The 14,751-nt window shown below is 37.8% G+C and overlaps 2 protein-coding genes across 2 annotated transcripts; one reads left to right on the top strand and one right to left on the bottom strand.

Moving 5' to 3' along the window:
* Positions 1-515: 515 nt before the first annotated feature.
* On the top strand, positions 516-1,451 carry LOC143390108 (olfactory receptor 4C3-like). The gene has a single exon (XM_076842709.2). The coding sequence runs from the start codon at positions 516-518 to the stop codon at positions 1,449-1,451; it is 936 nt and encodes a 311-aa protein (XP_076698824.2).
* A 7,785-nt stretch (positions 1,452-9,236) lies between these two features.
* Positions 9,237-10,157, bottom strand: LOC143391638 (olfactory receptor 4C45-like). Its single transcript, XM_076844397.2, has one exon. The coding sequence runs from the start codon at positions 10,155-10,157 to the stop codon at positions 9,237-9,239; it is 921 nt and encodes a 306-aa protein (XP_076700512.2).
* Positions 10,158-14,751: the final 4,594 nt, after the last annotated feature.

Genomic DNA, 14,751 nt, shown 5'->3' with positions numbered 1-14,751 from the left:
TTTGTGTTGCCACTGGAAACACCACCGACTCGCAGCTCAGCAAGCCTTTCTGTGAAGTCTGAGAAGGAAGTTTTAATTCAGAGGCTACAGACCACGAAGGCAGGGATTTCAGGAGATCCAAAACATTCATGGTTTTCTCAAATGCCATCTTATTTATGCTGAAAATGGTCAAGATGCACTCCAGTTTTAATCGTAAAATCGATTCTGGTCGAATGTTCAATCCCAGCTGTAATAACAGTTACACGCTAAAATAATTGAGTTAATGTTTTCAGCTAATAACTGGAATATCCAGTGCCCAGGGATGTGAAAGCTACAGACATGATCACATTTTGTGTCTAACAGCATCAATTGGTATAAGATCTTTGGAAGAGAGGAGGGTTAAGAGGGACAAAGGGAAAATGGTTTTGCCAGAAGAAAGCTTGTCACAATCCCACCCCCTGGAACTAATGCTCTTACTCATGCTTTTTGACATTACAGGCAATACCATGCCTGCATTCTCAGGGACCTTGGACTCCATGGGAACATCTCACAATATTACGGAATTCTTCATGCTGGGTCTCTCGGAGAAGCCAGAGGTGCAGAGAATTCTCTTCATGGTCTTCCTGATGATTTATGTGGCCACAGTTGGTGGCAATGTGCTCATTGTGGTCACTATTGCCTCCAGCTCCATTCTGGCTTCCCCTATGTATTTTTTCCTGGCCAACTTGTCCTTTGTGGACACCTGTTATTCTTCTTCTCTGGCCCCTAAACTCATCGCTGACTCCTTGTATGAGGGCACAACCATCTCTTACGAAGGCTGCATGCTTCAACTCTTTGGAGCCCACTTTTTGGGAGGTGTTGAGATCATTCTGCTCACGGTGATGGCCTATGACCGCTATGTGGCCATCTGCAAGCCTCTGTACTATACAACCATCATGACGAGGCATCTCTGTGCCATTCTGGTGGGGGTGGCTTGGCTGGGGGGCTTCCTGCATTCCTCAGTTCAGCTCCTTCTGGTCCTTTGGTTGCCCTTCTGTGGGCCCAACGTGATCGATCACTTTGTGTGTGACTTGTACCCTTTGCTGGAGCTCGCCTGCACCAATACATATGTCATTGGTCTGCTGGTGGTGGCCAACAGTGGTGTGATCTGCCTGTTGAACTTCCTCATGCTGGCTGCCTCCTACATGGTGATCCTGCACACCTTGAGGTCCCACAGTGCAGAGGGGAGACGCAAAGCCCTCTCCACCTGTGGGGCCCATTTCACGGTTGTGGCCTTATTCTTTGTGCCCTGTATATTTATTTACATGCGCCCATCATTCACTTTGCCAATAGACAAGCACATGGCAGTGTTCTATGGGATTCTGACACCTATGCTGAATCCACTTATTTACACCTTGAGGAATGAAGACGTAAAAACTGCCTTAAGAAAGCTCTTTACACTAAGACATTGCAGGAGGGATGGTAAACGGTAAATTGGGAATACAAGTGACTTAATTTCTGCAAATGAAACAGCTGAGACTTTTGTTTTTACTACTGCAAATCATCTTATTCCTTTCTTCTTCTTCGTGGACTTTCATGATTTATTTGGCCTTTTCACTTGCATTGCATAATTTCATTATAAAACAGCTGTATGGAATCCACAGGTCCTGGATTATTATTTATATTTTATAAATGAGGCAATGGGTGTTGTGTGATGTGGTTAATTGGCTAATCCAGGTTATCTGATTCTGAAGCTCATTTATTTTGATCTATCATCTTTAAATAGCAATCCACATTAATATCCTTTGAATCTATGTGATAATTAACTGAGCCTTAGAGAAGGCAAGACATAACCTCATACCTTCAAGCTTATCCATGCCTGCAGCTTCTGTCCCTCCTGTCACCCTGTGTGATGTCATCAATATAGCTGCTGCAGGACAGTAGACAGCTTGAGAGCTGCAGGCAGATCAACCAGAGTCTGAATCTAGTTTCCTATGTTTACTTGTGGCATGGCCTTTTTAAATATTTTTTAGTTGTCAGTGGATCTTTATTTTTTATTCATTTATATGTGGTGCTGAGAATCAAACCCAGTGCCTCACACATGCTAGGCAAGCGTTCCATCACTGAGCCACAATCCCAGCCCTCAGAAATGTCATATTTCCACAAGTCTTTGATGCTGTGTGGGCTCTCTCTCATCCAGTGAGGAGCTCCATGGAACAGAGTAGAGGAGAATGTGGCTGCAGAGTCACTAATCAAGACCTTCAGAGACCACGGTGGAAGCAGGTCTGATTTATTGATAGTTACCAATCTATGTATATTTGGGCAGTAGCTAAGCAGGTTACAGGCAGCCACCAATACAATTTCTTGCCAACTGACCTTGCGGCAACCAATCAAGGAATGGGCTGTGAAGCAAGCCCTGTGACTGCAACACGTAGTCTTATGCCCAGGGCTGTGCCTACGGGGTGAGTGGTTTGCCGCTCAAACGCCTTGGTGGGGGGGACACCCTTAACGTATGCCACCTATGCAGTACTCCATGCACCTGTCCCCAGATGATGCCTGTCTTTAAAGTAAAAGTCATGACATTTCAAATTCACATGTTCGATAAGGCTGTGTTTGTCTTCATGTGTCTGGCTTATTTCACTTAGCATAACCTCCCCCAGGTCTACCCACATGTAGCAATGCCAGGGCGTTCATTCCTCTTTTTAAGGCATTAACTGTATACCTCAATAAAGCTCGGGGCAAATAGTGAAGGTAATATGTGTTCCAAAGTGTTATTGTGAAAACTTCATGATCTATACAGTTTTAAATGCAGTCTCTGGCACAGAGTAACTTCCCATGATGTTTATTTGATATTATCATGTCTACCTCAAGCTTTTCCTAAACCCTCCATAAAGTGCCTGGTCTCCTGTCTCTGCTAGGTTTGAAATATGCATGCTTATAGAAGAATATTTTTGTGTGAGTGATGCAAAGAGGCATTTCCTTTTATTTTTCATAATTCTTCCTTTTTCAGACACCAAAGATTTCTTGTGTTCTGGAATCTGGAACACATGCTCATGTTTATTTCATCTTTTTCTTAGTTTTACAAGCTCTGCATATATTCCTTTCAAACGTTACCTTTTTAAAACTTGTGCATATTAATTATACACAATGGTAGTTTTCATTGTGGTATATAATATACACACAAAAATATAATCTCATCAACCTAATTCCCCAACACTGCTCCCAAGTTCCTCTCCTCCCTCCCCAACCCCCTACTCATCTCCCTCTAATTTCATGGAGTCCCTTTCTTACATAATATTTTTCCTCCTAGCTTCCACAAAGAGGAGAAAACTTCTCTTTCTGAAACTGACTTATTTTTCTCAAAATTATATTTTGCTCTTGTTCCACCTATTTTCTTGCAAATTACATTATGGAGTAGCATTTTTATTCAGCCAAAGGCTTCCATATTTCTATTTCTTGTTTGACAAATAATCTGTAACTTACCAGGTTGCAACGTATCCTCTGCTTTTGTAGGCTTCAGGATTTGAACCCAGAGATATGCACATGCTAGATAAGTGTTCCACCACTGATCTACACTGTCAGCCCCATGCCACTTTTGTACAAAGAAAAAATCTAACAAGATGAAAACTAATATGAAAGGAAATATTTTTATTATTAGATGTAATATTTAAAATCAGTTCCTAAGAGCCAACAAATTTGGAAGCTTAAAAAGAAATAGCACTTGGCCTGGGGATGTGGCTCAAGTGGTAACGCACTCGCCTGGCATGCGTGGGGTGCTGGGTTCAATTCTCAGCACCACATAAAATAAAATAAAGATGTTGTGTCCACCAAAAACTGAAAAATAAATATTAAAAAATATTCTCTCTCTCTCTCTCTCTCTCTCTCTCTCTCTCTCTCTCTCTTTCTCTCTCTCTCTTTCTCCTCTCTCTCTTTAAAAAAAGAAAGAAATAGCTCTTGCTTGACCTTTAAGTTTCTGTGTCTATTAAAAAAAAAAGAAATTTTAGGCAAAGAAAATATTGTCATCTTTTGTTTAATCACCTTTTCATAGGCTAATTAATAATAGCCTACCAAAATAAGTAAATTAATAATAATTGAATATCTTACCCATTCATATAGAAATATACATGAGTGGGAGTTTGACTCAGTCATGTAAACAAATGTGGAGTTCTTTGAGGGTCCTAAAATAAAATTAGGTTCTTGTTTTACAGAACTATGAAAATAAATTTTAGATTAAAAAATTCCAAACTCAAAAATTCCTTTTTAAAAATTCATCAGAAGACAATACTTGAGAATATATTCATGACCTAGGACAGAAAAATACTTTCTGAATGAGATAAAAAAATGGATCAACAAATGATGTAATTTATTAAACTGCTATTAAATGATAAGAAGACACCATAGACAGTTAAAAGAGCAGTCACTACTTGGGAGGATATATTTGTGATCTGTATAACTACCAAAAAAGCAGAATGCAAAAATCACAACTAAAAGTAAGAAGAAAAGTTAAACAATCAATAGATTAACAGGCAAATGCATGAATAAGAAATTTATACTTGCTATGAACATTTTAAAAGATGCCCAACTTCAGTGGTAATCAAGAAAATGTCAAGTTATTGTAACTAGTAAATGCCATTGTTACATATTAGCTTGGCAAAGACTAAAACACTTGACATTTTCAATGTAGCTAAAGATGAGAAGTGGCCGGCTTTCTCACATTGCTGGTGACATTCACCACAGAAAGCTACTCCATGGAAATTATTCAAGATAAAAAACAAACATTTAGTTCACTTACAGGTGTTTATGTAGAAAAACTCTGATGAATGTGCACATGGGAACATACAAGGGTATTCATAATGGAATCTTCATAATAAAACAGAATACTTTTAAAAAATATGGCAGATCTGACGGGTAATAAATAGTACACCAGTGAAAAAGAAAGAATCTGAATCTCTACCAATGAAGATTTGTCTGAAAAGCTTAAAACTGAGTGAATAACTGAGGTGAAAAAATGGTGCATCTAGTATGTCAGCATCAAACACAATATTATCTTGTTTCTATGTGTAAATGTGTGTGTGTGTGTGTGTGTGCACTTATGTTTATGAAGACAGGTGCCATTTTAAAGAAACGACTGAAAAAATACTATTAAATTCATAATCATAGTTTTTTTAGTCAAGATAGATAGGAGACTATTTTATTTTATATCTTAATTTTAAATTTAATTTTAACAAGATAATAATTGTATATATAGTATCATAATGAAAGTGAGACATAAACGTAAGTACAGCACAGATATGTTTTATATTCTATCATGCAGAACAGCGGTTTATTGGTGATAGAAAATGGTGATTTCCCCTCCCTCCTTCAAAATGAAGAAATTCTGATAATGCCTGGCTCCTGAGTCAATGAATTCCTAAAGTGCCTACATATTTAATGGCATCTGTGCTCACTCTGTCTTGTTCTCCTAGTTGAGGCTGGTCCTTCCAGTGCTCCTTCTAAACCCATCAGCTCCAGGACCCTTTTATTGTCAATTGTTGCTCTGTTGTTATAACTTTGACTTCATCTACAGACTTGGTTAAGCCTCGGCTGGCCTGAAAGATGGAAACGACACTCTGAGGGTAAATTAGTTCTTTGTTCGGCTTACAAGGCATCCTAAGCAAGAAGCACCTTTCAGATGCTCCGTTTCCTTGTCCAAATACAGGTATGTTGTTCCTTAGGTTATGCCCCGGTAAAAGGAGAATGCACACAGAAACAGTAGTAGCTGCCTAGTGACAGAAGTGTGATAAATACTAGTTCCCTCCCTGAGATGGAGAAAAGGGAAAACAGAAGAATCAATACTGAAAATTTCCTAAACCTCCAGATTTTAAGTGCTGTAGAAAGAATAGTAGTGAGTACAAAGGAAGAATACCTCTATTTGAATTTTTTTATTTTACAATCCATTCTTATGTGGCCACGGGCAAAGAACTTAAAAATAAGATTTTTTTTCACCTCTCTGAACACCTGTTCGTCATGTTTGTCAAGTGAAGTCTCTTTCTTAATGGAAAATATTAGGATGGGTACATATTTTATGATTTACATAAAATTTACAAAAGCTCTTGTGTGAAATAATTCAATAATTTTCAGAGCTGAAATGATTAGATTAAGAAGCATAAGCTAGGGGCTGGGGTTGTGGCTCAGTGGTAGAGCGCTTGCCTTAGCATGTGTGAGGCACTGAGTTCGATCTTCAGCACCACATAAAAATAAATAAAATAAAGATTTTTTTTAAAAGAAGCATAAGCTAATGTGTGGATTGACCCATTGATGTGGACTAAATGGGTGGTAACTGTAGGCGGGTACGGTGTGGCTGGAGGAAGTAGGTCACTTGGGGGTATGCCTTTGAGGTTTATAGTTTGGCCACCATGATTGGATCTCTTCCTCTATCTCCTGGTTTTTAGGTCCTAAGCTGATTTCCTCAGCCATGCCCTTCCACCAGGATGTTCCACCTTACTCAGGCCCAGAGCCATGGAATGGGCAGATCATGTGCCTCTGAAGCTGTGAAGCACAATTAACTTTTCTTCCTCTAAGTTGTTCTAGCCAGGTATTTTGGTCAGCGTGAGGAAAAGCTGACTACAACAACGTATTTCTGTGAAATAAGTTTGATGATCTTTTTCTTTTGTTTTTATGCATCAGAGGAAAGTACCACTTTGCAAGCTGCAGGCTATTTCTTCAAACTCAAAGATTAAAGAAAAGAGAGAGAAATAATTTCAAAGAAGTTTCCTGTTACTCAAGAATCAAAACATTCATGGAGTTATAAATCACTGACAAATCACCAGCTGACTCTTTGAAGACAACATTTTCAGCCAGGTCTGTTTGTGAAAGCAGATGAAGTCAGGGGGATTTCAAAAAAGAGAATTTCAAATAAAATATTAGAAATTTAAACAAACATAGAAAATCAACTCATTTGTTTATGTCTGGGGGAATCACTGTGAGGTTGGGTGAAGCACAAGGGCTTTGAGTTAGATTGACTGAGACTGGAATTCTGCCTAAGCCAAATTTTAGTGAAATAAAATTCAAGCTCACCTAATTGGATTTTAAGAGTTCTTAGCACTGAAAGGATAGTGATAAGAGGTAACACATATGTTTAATTAGCTCAATTTATCCATTTAGCAATGTATATCTATATATTTCATCAGGCCGTACACGTGATGTATGGTTTCTTCTAAAGCTCTTACTCTGTGGTATCAAAGCATCTGCAGTTTCTAACTCTTTTAGTATTTCACTATGTTCATGATTAGGATTTTTTTCTATGATCCAGATTTGAGAACATTATCATTCAGTTCCATGACACAACTTGTTCTTACACTTGTAATTTCCTGTAACAGCTGTTTTCAGAACTTTTCTTCTCCTTTGTTCCTGTCTAAAACCCAACTTCAGGGTTCAGATATTTTAAGCTTTAACACTTCAAGATTTGTTCATTTTCTGTCTTTTGTGCCAGCCAATTCTTCTTCCACTTCCTTTTTTGGATAATTATACACTAGAAGGAATGAATAGTAGAGATGTAATTGTCAAAATAAGCTTTTTGGTGAAAATGCTCTTTGTGTGACTGTGTTAAGTGAAAAGTTTTCTATTGCTGTAATGGAACTTCGGTTAACCTCTCAAACTCAGGAAGATAAGAAAAGAATATTTTGATGAATGTACTTTTAAAGAAACTTCCTACTATTCTACAGTCTTTTCATGTATAGTTTCTGTTCCTCTTTCACATTAAAACTTCAGTATGGCTGTAATGAAGAGCATAAAAGGAGAAATATTGCCCTTGATATGTGTCACACCACAGTGAGGCTGACAATATGACCCCTTCTGAATCTTTGGTAGTTTTGCCCTCATATATCCATTCATAAAAATATTAAAAATTATATTTTATGAGTGCATTGGTATAAAGATAAATAAAATCCAAGTTGGATTTGGATTATATTTATTCTTGTTTCCAAGAAATGGAGCAATGTACAGATTCCTTAAAGTATCATGGTCTCTTGTCACTATCTCCCTGTATGGGCTAATAATAAAAATTGATGTATCCAACAATGTATGGGTTCATAAAGAAACTGTGATGTATATGCAAATCATACTCATATGTAATAATGTGTATGTATAATAGCATAATATTCAGCCATAAATAGATTGAAATTCTGTTATTTGTAGCAACATGGACAGAACTAGAGGACATTATGTAAGGGAAATAAAAAAGACACTGTATGTTCTCACCATGTAAAAGCTAAAAAAGTTGATTGCAAAGAGGTTTCAAGTAGAATAGTGGTTGCTGGAGTCCAGGAAGTATGTGGAAGAGGAGGAGGAACAGAAGGTTGGATAATGAGAACCAAAATGTACTTTCTTATGGTTTAGATATGAGGTGTCCTCCAAAGGCTCCTGTGTCAATGCAGGAATATTCAGAGGTGGAATGATTCTGAGAGCTGTAGCCTAGTCAGTCTATCCTAGTTTGAATGGATGGATTGAGGGAGAAATGTAGGTAGGTGGGGTGTAGCTGCCGGAAGTGGGTGATCAAGGAAAGCCCTGGAAGGAGGTATCTTATCTGTGTGGTTCCTTCCTGCCTTCTCTCTCTCTGCTTCCTAGCTACCATGAATGGAACAGTGTCCCTTCACCATGTCTTCCCCTGGGATGTCCTGCTACATCTTGGGTCCAGAAAAATGGAGTTGGCTCACAATGGACCTATGAGCCCAAATCAACTTTTAATCCCCTAAGTTCTTGTCAGGTGTTTTAGTCACAGAAATGAAAAAGCTATTAAAAGTTAGTAGAAAGACTAAGTTCTACTGTTCTACAACCCAGGAGGGTGATTATAGTTCACATTTTAAAATATATTTTATAAATAATTACAAAAGAGGAGTTTAAATATTCCAAGCATGAAGAAATAATAAAGTTTAAAGAGGTAGAAATTCTAAGTACATAGGGAGAATAAGTTCTAATATTCTACAGCACAAGAGGGTAATGTAGTTCACAATTTATTACATATTTTATAAAGAGTTAGAAGAGAGGAATTTAAAGATTCCCATTATAAAAAGTAATAATATTTAAGGAGGTAGAAATTCTAAGTACCCTTATTTGATTATTATATCCACTCTACATGTATTGAATGATCACATTACACCCCATGAATATATATGATTATATGCCAATTAAAATTTTGATGCACAGAGGATAATTGATCATCCCAATTTTAATAAGCCAAGGAGAACACAGCTTTATAAAATATCACTCAATATTCTTGCCTAGTGCACTACCCCCAGGGCTTATTTTTCATCAGCTCTCATCATTTGAACCCAGAGCTTCTTCAGAACCTTTTTCACTTCCTCATTTCTGAAGGTGTAGATCAAAGGGTTTAACATAGGTGTCACTAGGGTACAAAACACAGTCATAGCCTTGTCAGAGGGAAAGGAGGCCACAGGTCTGAGGTACAGGTATGAACAAGGTACAAAGAATAGAATGACAACTGTGACATGAGAGGCACAGGTAGACAGGGCTTTGCGGCGCCCTTCAGAGCTGTGAGTCCTTAGGGAGTGCAGGATGAGGACATAGGAAGCCACCAGCATGGAGAAGATGATCAGACACAGTGACCCACTGTTGGCAGCAATCAGGGGCCCCAAAGTGCTGGTGTCTGTGCAGGCCAGCTCCAGGAGAGGAATTAAATCACACATAAAGTGGTCGATGACATTGGGTCCACAGAATGGTAACTGAGCCATAAACAAAATCTGTATCCCTCCATGAATAAACCCCAAGAAACCAGCAGCCCCCACCAGGAAACCACACACCTGCCGGTTCATGATGGTCATGTAGTGCAAGGGCTTACAGATGGCCACATAGCGGTCATAGGCCATGGCCATTAACAGGATGATCTCAGCTGCAGCAAAAAAGTGTTCAGTAAAGAGCTGAGTCATGCAGCCACTGAAGGAGATGGTGTTCTTTTCAGAGATCAAGTCAAAGATCATTTTGGGTGCTATGGAAGAAGCGTAGAAACCATCTATAATGGACAAACAGGACAGAAAGAAGTACATGGGAGAGCCCAGGGCTGGGCTGATGAAGATGGTGATGGAGATGAGCATATTACCTGCCAGTGTGATCAAATAGGCCAGTAGAAGCACAGTGAATAAGAGTTTCTGCAGTTGTGGATTTGGGGTCAGGCCCAGCAGGATGAATTCTGTTACATTGCTCATCTTTCCTGTCAAGTTAGCTTGTGTTGGGGCATATCATGGTTCATCTGGAAAAAAAAAATCACATTTCTGAGTGAGGACATTTCAAATTCTGTATTAAAGTACTCCATTGCCTTTTGAGACCTTGTCTTGCAATGGATGGAGTTAGACTTTATTTACCTCAGCTGTTTTACAGGTAGTTGTAAAGAACAGAAGGATGTTAGATTTCTCTTAATTCATTTTTATAAAATAGTGACAATACCTTAGAGGTACCACAAGAAAGCAAGATGCTGTTATGAACATTGACTTATGTTTGGCTTCTGAACATTCTTTCTTTCTCTAAAAAGTCTCAAAGATGGCTTTCTTTCATTGCTGGGAGGAATGCAAATATCATAACAATTATTTTAAGTTCTATTTCTTTATCTTCATGGATATGATATATGAACACAATATTCTATTAAAGTCAACTGTGTCCTACACCAGGGTGTCAAGTCTCTTTGAATCTAAACCATCTGTGTTTTTTGACCTTTGGTTCCTCTACCTCATATGTATGCACATGCACATAGAGATAGAGCTGCAGATAGAGTTTTTTTTTTCTTTTTCTGAATGCCAAGGAATTATATTTACTACATATCCGTGAGAACAATTCATGTCAAAGCTCCAGATATTGTGCCTGTCTCTATGCCACCCTTTCATGCTACTTCTTTCTACACCTATGGATATGGTTGTAAATGGTACAAGATTCTCCTGAAAGTTCACAACATTTCATAAATAAATTTTCTTTGCATTGGAATTTTAACAGATACAGTGCTACGCTCTGGATTAAATATGTTTCCCCACTCACATTTTACAAATGGAACTAAAAGAGACATGAACTTACCCTGAATTTTCTGATGACAAGATATAGACATTAGGATCTGATAAGAGGATACAATTATCATAGTTAGCATAAATTCAGTCAGGTAAGTCTATTTGTTATTTTCATGGCTAACTTATGGAAGTATTGAATATATGCAAAAATTTTAAAAATATTCCTTTTTCTTGAATTACCTAGGCCTGGGTTTTCAAGATTAAATTCATATTGTTACAAACAAGCATGAGCTATTTTATTTTTTTCTCAGCCTTTTATACTTCTTTTCCCAATCCCTGCCCAAAACCATCCATACCCACATAATTTAAAAAAAAAAAAAATCTAGACATACAAGTCAGCCTCGAGACCTCTCAGCTTCCATAAAAGTATGAAAAAATGTCTTTGGTGGCAGGGAAGCTCTATGCCTGAATAGTTTCCTTTCTATTTTGACTCTTGTGGATGCTAAATACAGTTATTAATTTTTCTTTTTTTTTTGACTTTTAAATTTAATTTTTTTATGACTTAATTCGCAGTCTTATTTTAAAGTGGCAACATGAAAGTCAGGTATAGGAGAAATTTTTAAACCATTACAATCAGAACTCTACAGATTCAGTGTATTTAGTGAGGCATTCACATTATCCACAATGTCTTAAGAGTGACTCCAGTCATTCTTACCAGCAACTGATTTGGAAAAATTGCAGATTATATTTTCCACTGATATTTTCAGTAGAAATTTGTGTCCGAATTCATTTTCATAATAAAATACTAAACTATGTACAATCAAATATGCATTTACAAAAACAACTTCAGAGAAAATAAGTTGGATCAATCAAGTTACTGTGCTGAAATTTTTGGAGAAAAAGGTTTAGCTTTCACTAACCTGGGTCTGGTGATGGTGGAATTCTATGTCGATGTTTTCTGCCCCTCTCAGAATTTGCAATCCATAGACTCCATGAACCTGCGACTGAAATTAATGTCACTTTAGACAATTCTCCAATGTGGACCTTTTAGTGTAATTTGGTTCCATTGTCAGTCTGAATTTACTCAGAAAACTGAACAATTTTAGTTGGGAAGCTTTGATAACTCTAGTACTTAATTTCTGCTCATTTCCTTGGTTTCTTATGAAAGCATAAATGAATCTTCTGTATTAATTTTTCAGAAAAACATATTTTCAGGTAGTTTGAACTATATCCAATTCAAATTAAAAACAAAAGGAATACAGCCTAATTATCCAAATAAGGAAAAATCATTAAAGACAACAACAAAACATAAGTGAATCTCATGGTTTGAACGTTGTTTTCTCAATCAATTTCACCAAACTATTCCTTCCTAAGAGCCTAGGAGCTTTATGGAGAGGGGATTTCTTTCATCCTAACTCAAGTTCTCAGCTCAGGAGTGGAACCTTGCAAACACGTCTCCATCTTGTAGATCATGGCTCTACTGCTATCAGTGGCTCAAGAACCCTTTATTATAATTCTCTCCTTGTGGACTCTAGAGAGATGTTTAAATTGACTTTCATAGACTACTGGGTTTGGAAATGCTTTGACCTCTCAAGTACCCATGAGGATCCGTAATTGGCTCTGCTGATTTCCAAGGCAACAGTAATAGTCCTCTGCTTACTCCCCCTTGGTACCCATAAATATCAGTAGTGGCTAGTTTTAGAAAGTTACTTAAGGTGGGGCTAAAAATATGTCCAGGCTACAGTTTAGGATGAAACTTTAGTAATAAAATTTGGAAAATTCATTATAGGGTTGGTTTGTTTGTTTGTTTGTTTTTTCTAATTGTAACTTTTTGAGCATGGCCTGGGATTTGGGTTGGTTTGGACATAGAAACCAGACAATAATTTTTCTCTGAAACATGATTGGTGTCAAAGGTATGGTTGCTCTGAAGGATAGAACTGCCAAGACTCTGTGTCTGAGGATGCTTGAAGATTGTGCATTCTTATTAGTGACTGAAGAGATTTAGATGGCAGTATTTCCAGCTACCAAAGACTGCATAATTTAAAACCCATAAGGATGTCAACTTCTTTCAAGGGAATCTCATAGATGACACATTTCCCTGGCTAAGGGAAAGAGAGAATACTGACTCTTAGACTTAGGCATCGTGCTTCCAACAGTAGCTACTGAGAACACCACAGTCCCTTGAACACTGTAGACAAAGACACACAGAGCCCTCTGGAAAGGAGACCACGCCACTATCTTGTCTCCTGCATCTTCTGAGGTGAATGACAAATGGCTGCAACCTCACTGGAAACACCCTTTTTTTGATATTAACCTTTAAACCAAACTGAGGCATTCCTGAAGTCCAGAACAGAATAGGAAAGAGTCACCTCTGCTCTCAGTAATTGTCAGTTCATTGCCCTTATGTACCCCCAACCACACTTACAGTCCTCCTCTCATTTATTATTTTCTTAGTCAATTTTGATTGTAATGGTAAAAAGGATAATAAAGATATGCATTAGAGACGGAATGCACAATAAATTTCCATAACCAAGCAAAACAGATACATTATATGATGAAAAAAAATAATAAAAATGCAACAAAAGTTCAATAAAACTAAAATTACAGTACAAATATTAATATGCTATCGATTTTATATAAATGGAATAATTTTTCATAATTCAAACTTGGTATCTGTTGAATGAACACTCTGAACTGTTCTTTTCAGTTAGCTTAGGGTAACTAACACTCTACTCTCTATTTCTTTGAGTTTGAATTTGTGAGATATTTTATATGAGTGGCATATGGGGTATTTGATCCCTTGTAATTGTTTTTTTTTCATCTAGCATGGTGTATTCAAGCTTTATCCCTATAAAGAAAAAAAAATCCTTATAAAGTAAGTTTCACATGATAGGGTTTCCTTCTTTTGTAAGACTTAAGAGCATTCCTTTGAATATATATCCCAATTTATTTATCCATTCATCTACATAAGAATGTTGAAAATTTCTACTTCTTTAACCATCCCACAATCATTAACAGACTGACTATAGATATTTCTTATGTTTTTTTTATGTCAATTCTTTAATTTTATGGAGTTTTTCCCCCCCTGTCCTTTTGGGGTACTATAAATTGAACTGAGGGGTGATTAAACAATGAGCTACAGTCCCAGCCCTTTCTTATTTCTTTCATTTGGGGTCTCAATAAGTTTCTTGGAGCCAGGCTCAGTTGCTGAGTTTGGCCTTGAACCTGTGATCTTCTGCGTCAGCCTCCCCTGTTGCTGGGATCACAGGTATACACCACATGTCTTGTTTGTCTTTTGTTTTGAAATAGTTTTAGACAGTAAGAAAGTTGAACTCTGATTTCAATTCATTTGTATAAATACTCAGAAGTGGGGTTTGTGTTTCATATGGTAGTTTGATTTTTAACAATTGAGGAATCTTCTTTCTGTTTTCCATAGCAGCTGCCCCATTTCCACCAACAGTGTCCACAGCTGCTGGGAACAGGCCTGAGGCTGAATCTAAGTGGACTGGTCTGGAAGTGGGACAAGCTGAAGGTCTGAAGCTGCTGGGGTCAGCGTGCTGGTGCTGTGGACTTGGAGAGCAGGTCAGCTGTCAGTCAGCACTGGGTTTGAGTGAGGCAGGCTTGGTGTTGTGTCCAGGGCAAAGTCCAGCTCTCACCTTCCTCTGCTTCCCCCAGGAAAAGCAGATCTCTTTCCCTGCTGTGCTGCCTGGTATTGGGGGAAAGAGTGATGCAGGTATTGCAAAAGTTTCTCTAACATCACTTGCCACATGTCTTTTCTTGTTTCTGTGCTAAACCAGGACTTGTAAGT

This window comes from Callospermophilus lateralis, chromosome 2, assembly GCF_048772815.1.
Source record: "Callospermophilus lateralis isolate mCalLat2 chromosome 2, mCalLat2.hap1, whole genome shotgun sequence".
NCBI lineage: Eukaryota > Metazoa > Chordata > Mammalia > Rodentia > Sciuridae > Callospermophilus > Callospermophilus lateralis.
Note: the sequence above shows the minus strand (reverse complement) of the source record. Positions and strands in the feature narration are given on the sequence as shown.

Bases quoted from the DNA above. Each gene is read 5' to 3' on its own strand.
- LOC143390108 (XM_076842709.2), top strand. From the start codon at position 516: ATGGGAACATCTCACAATATTACGGAATTCTTCATGCTGGGTCTCTCG.
- LOC143391638 (XM_076844397.2), bottom strand. From the start codon at position 10,157: ATGAGCAATGTAACAGAATTCATCCTGCTGGGCCTGACCCCAAATCCA.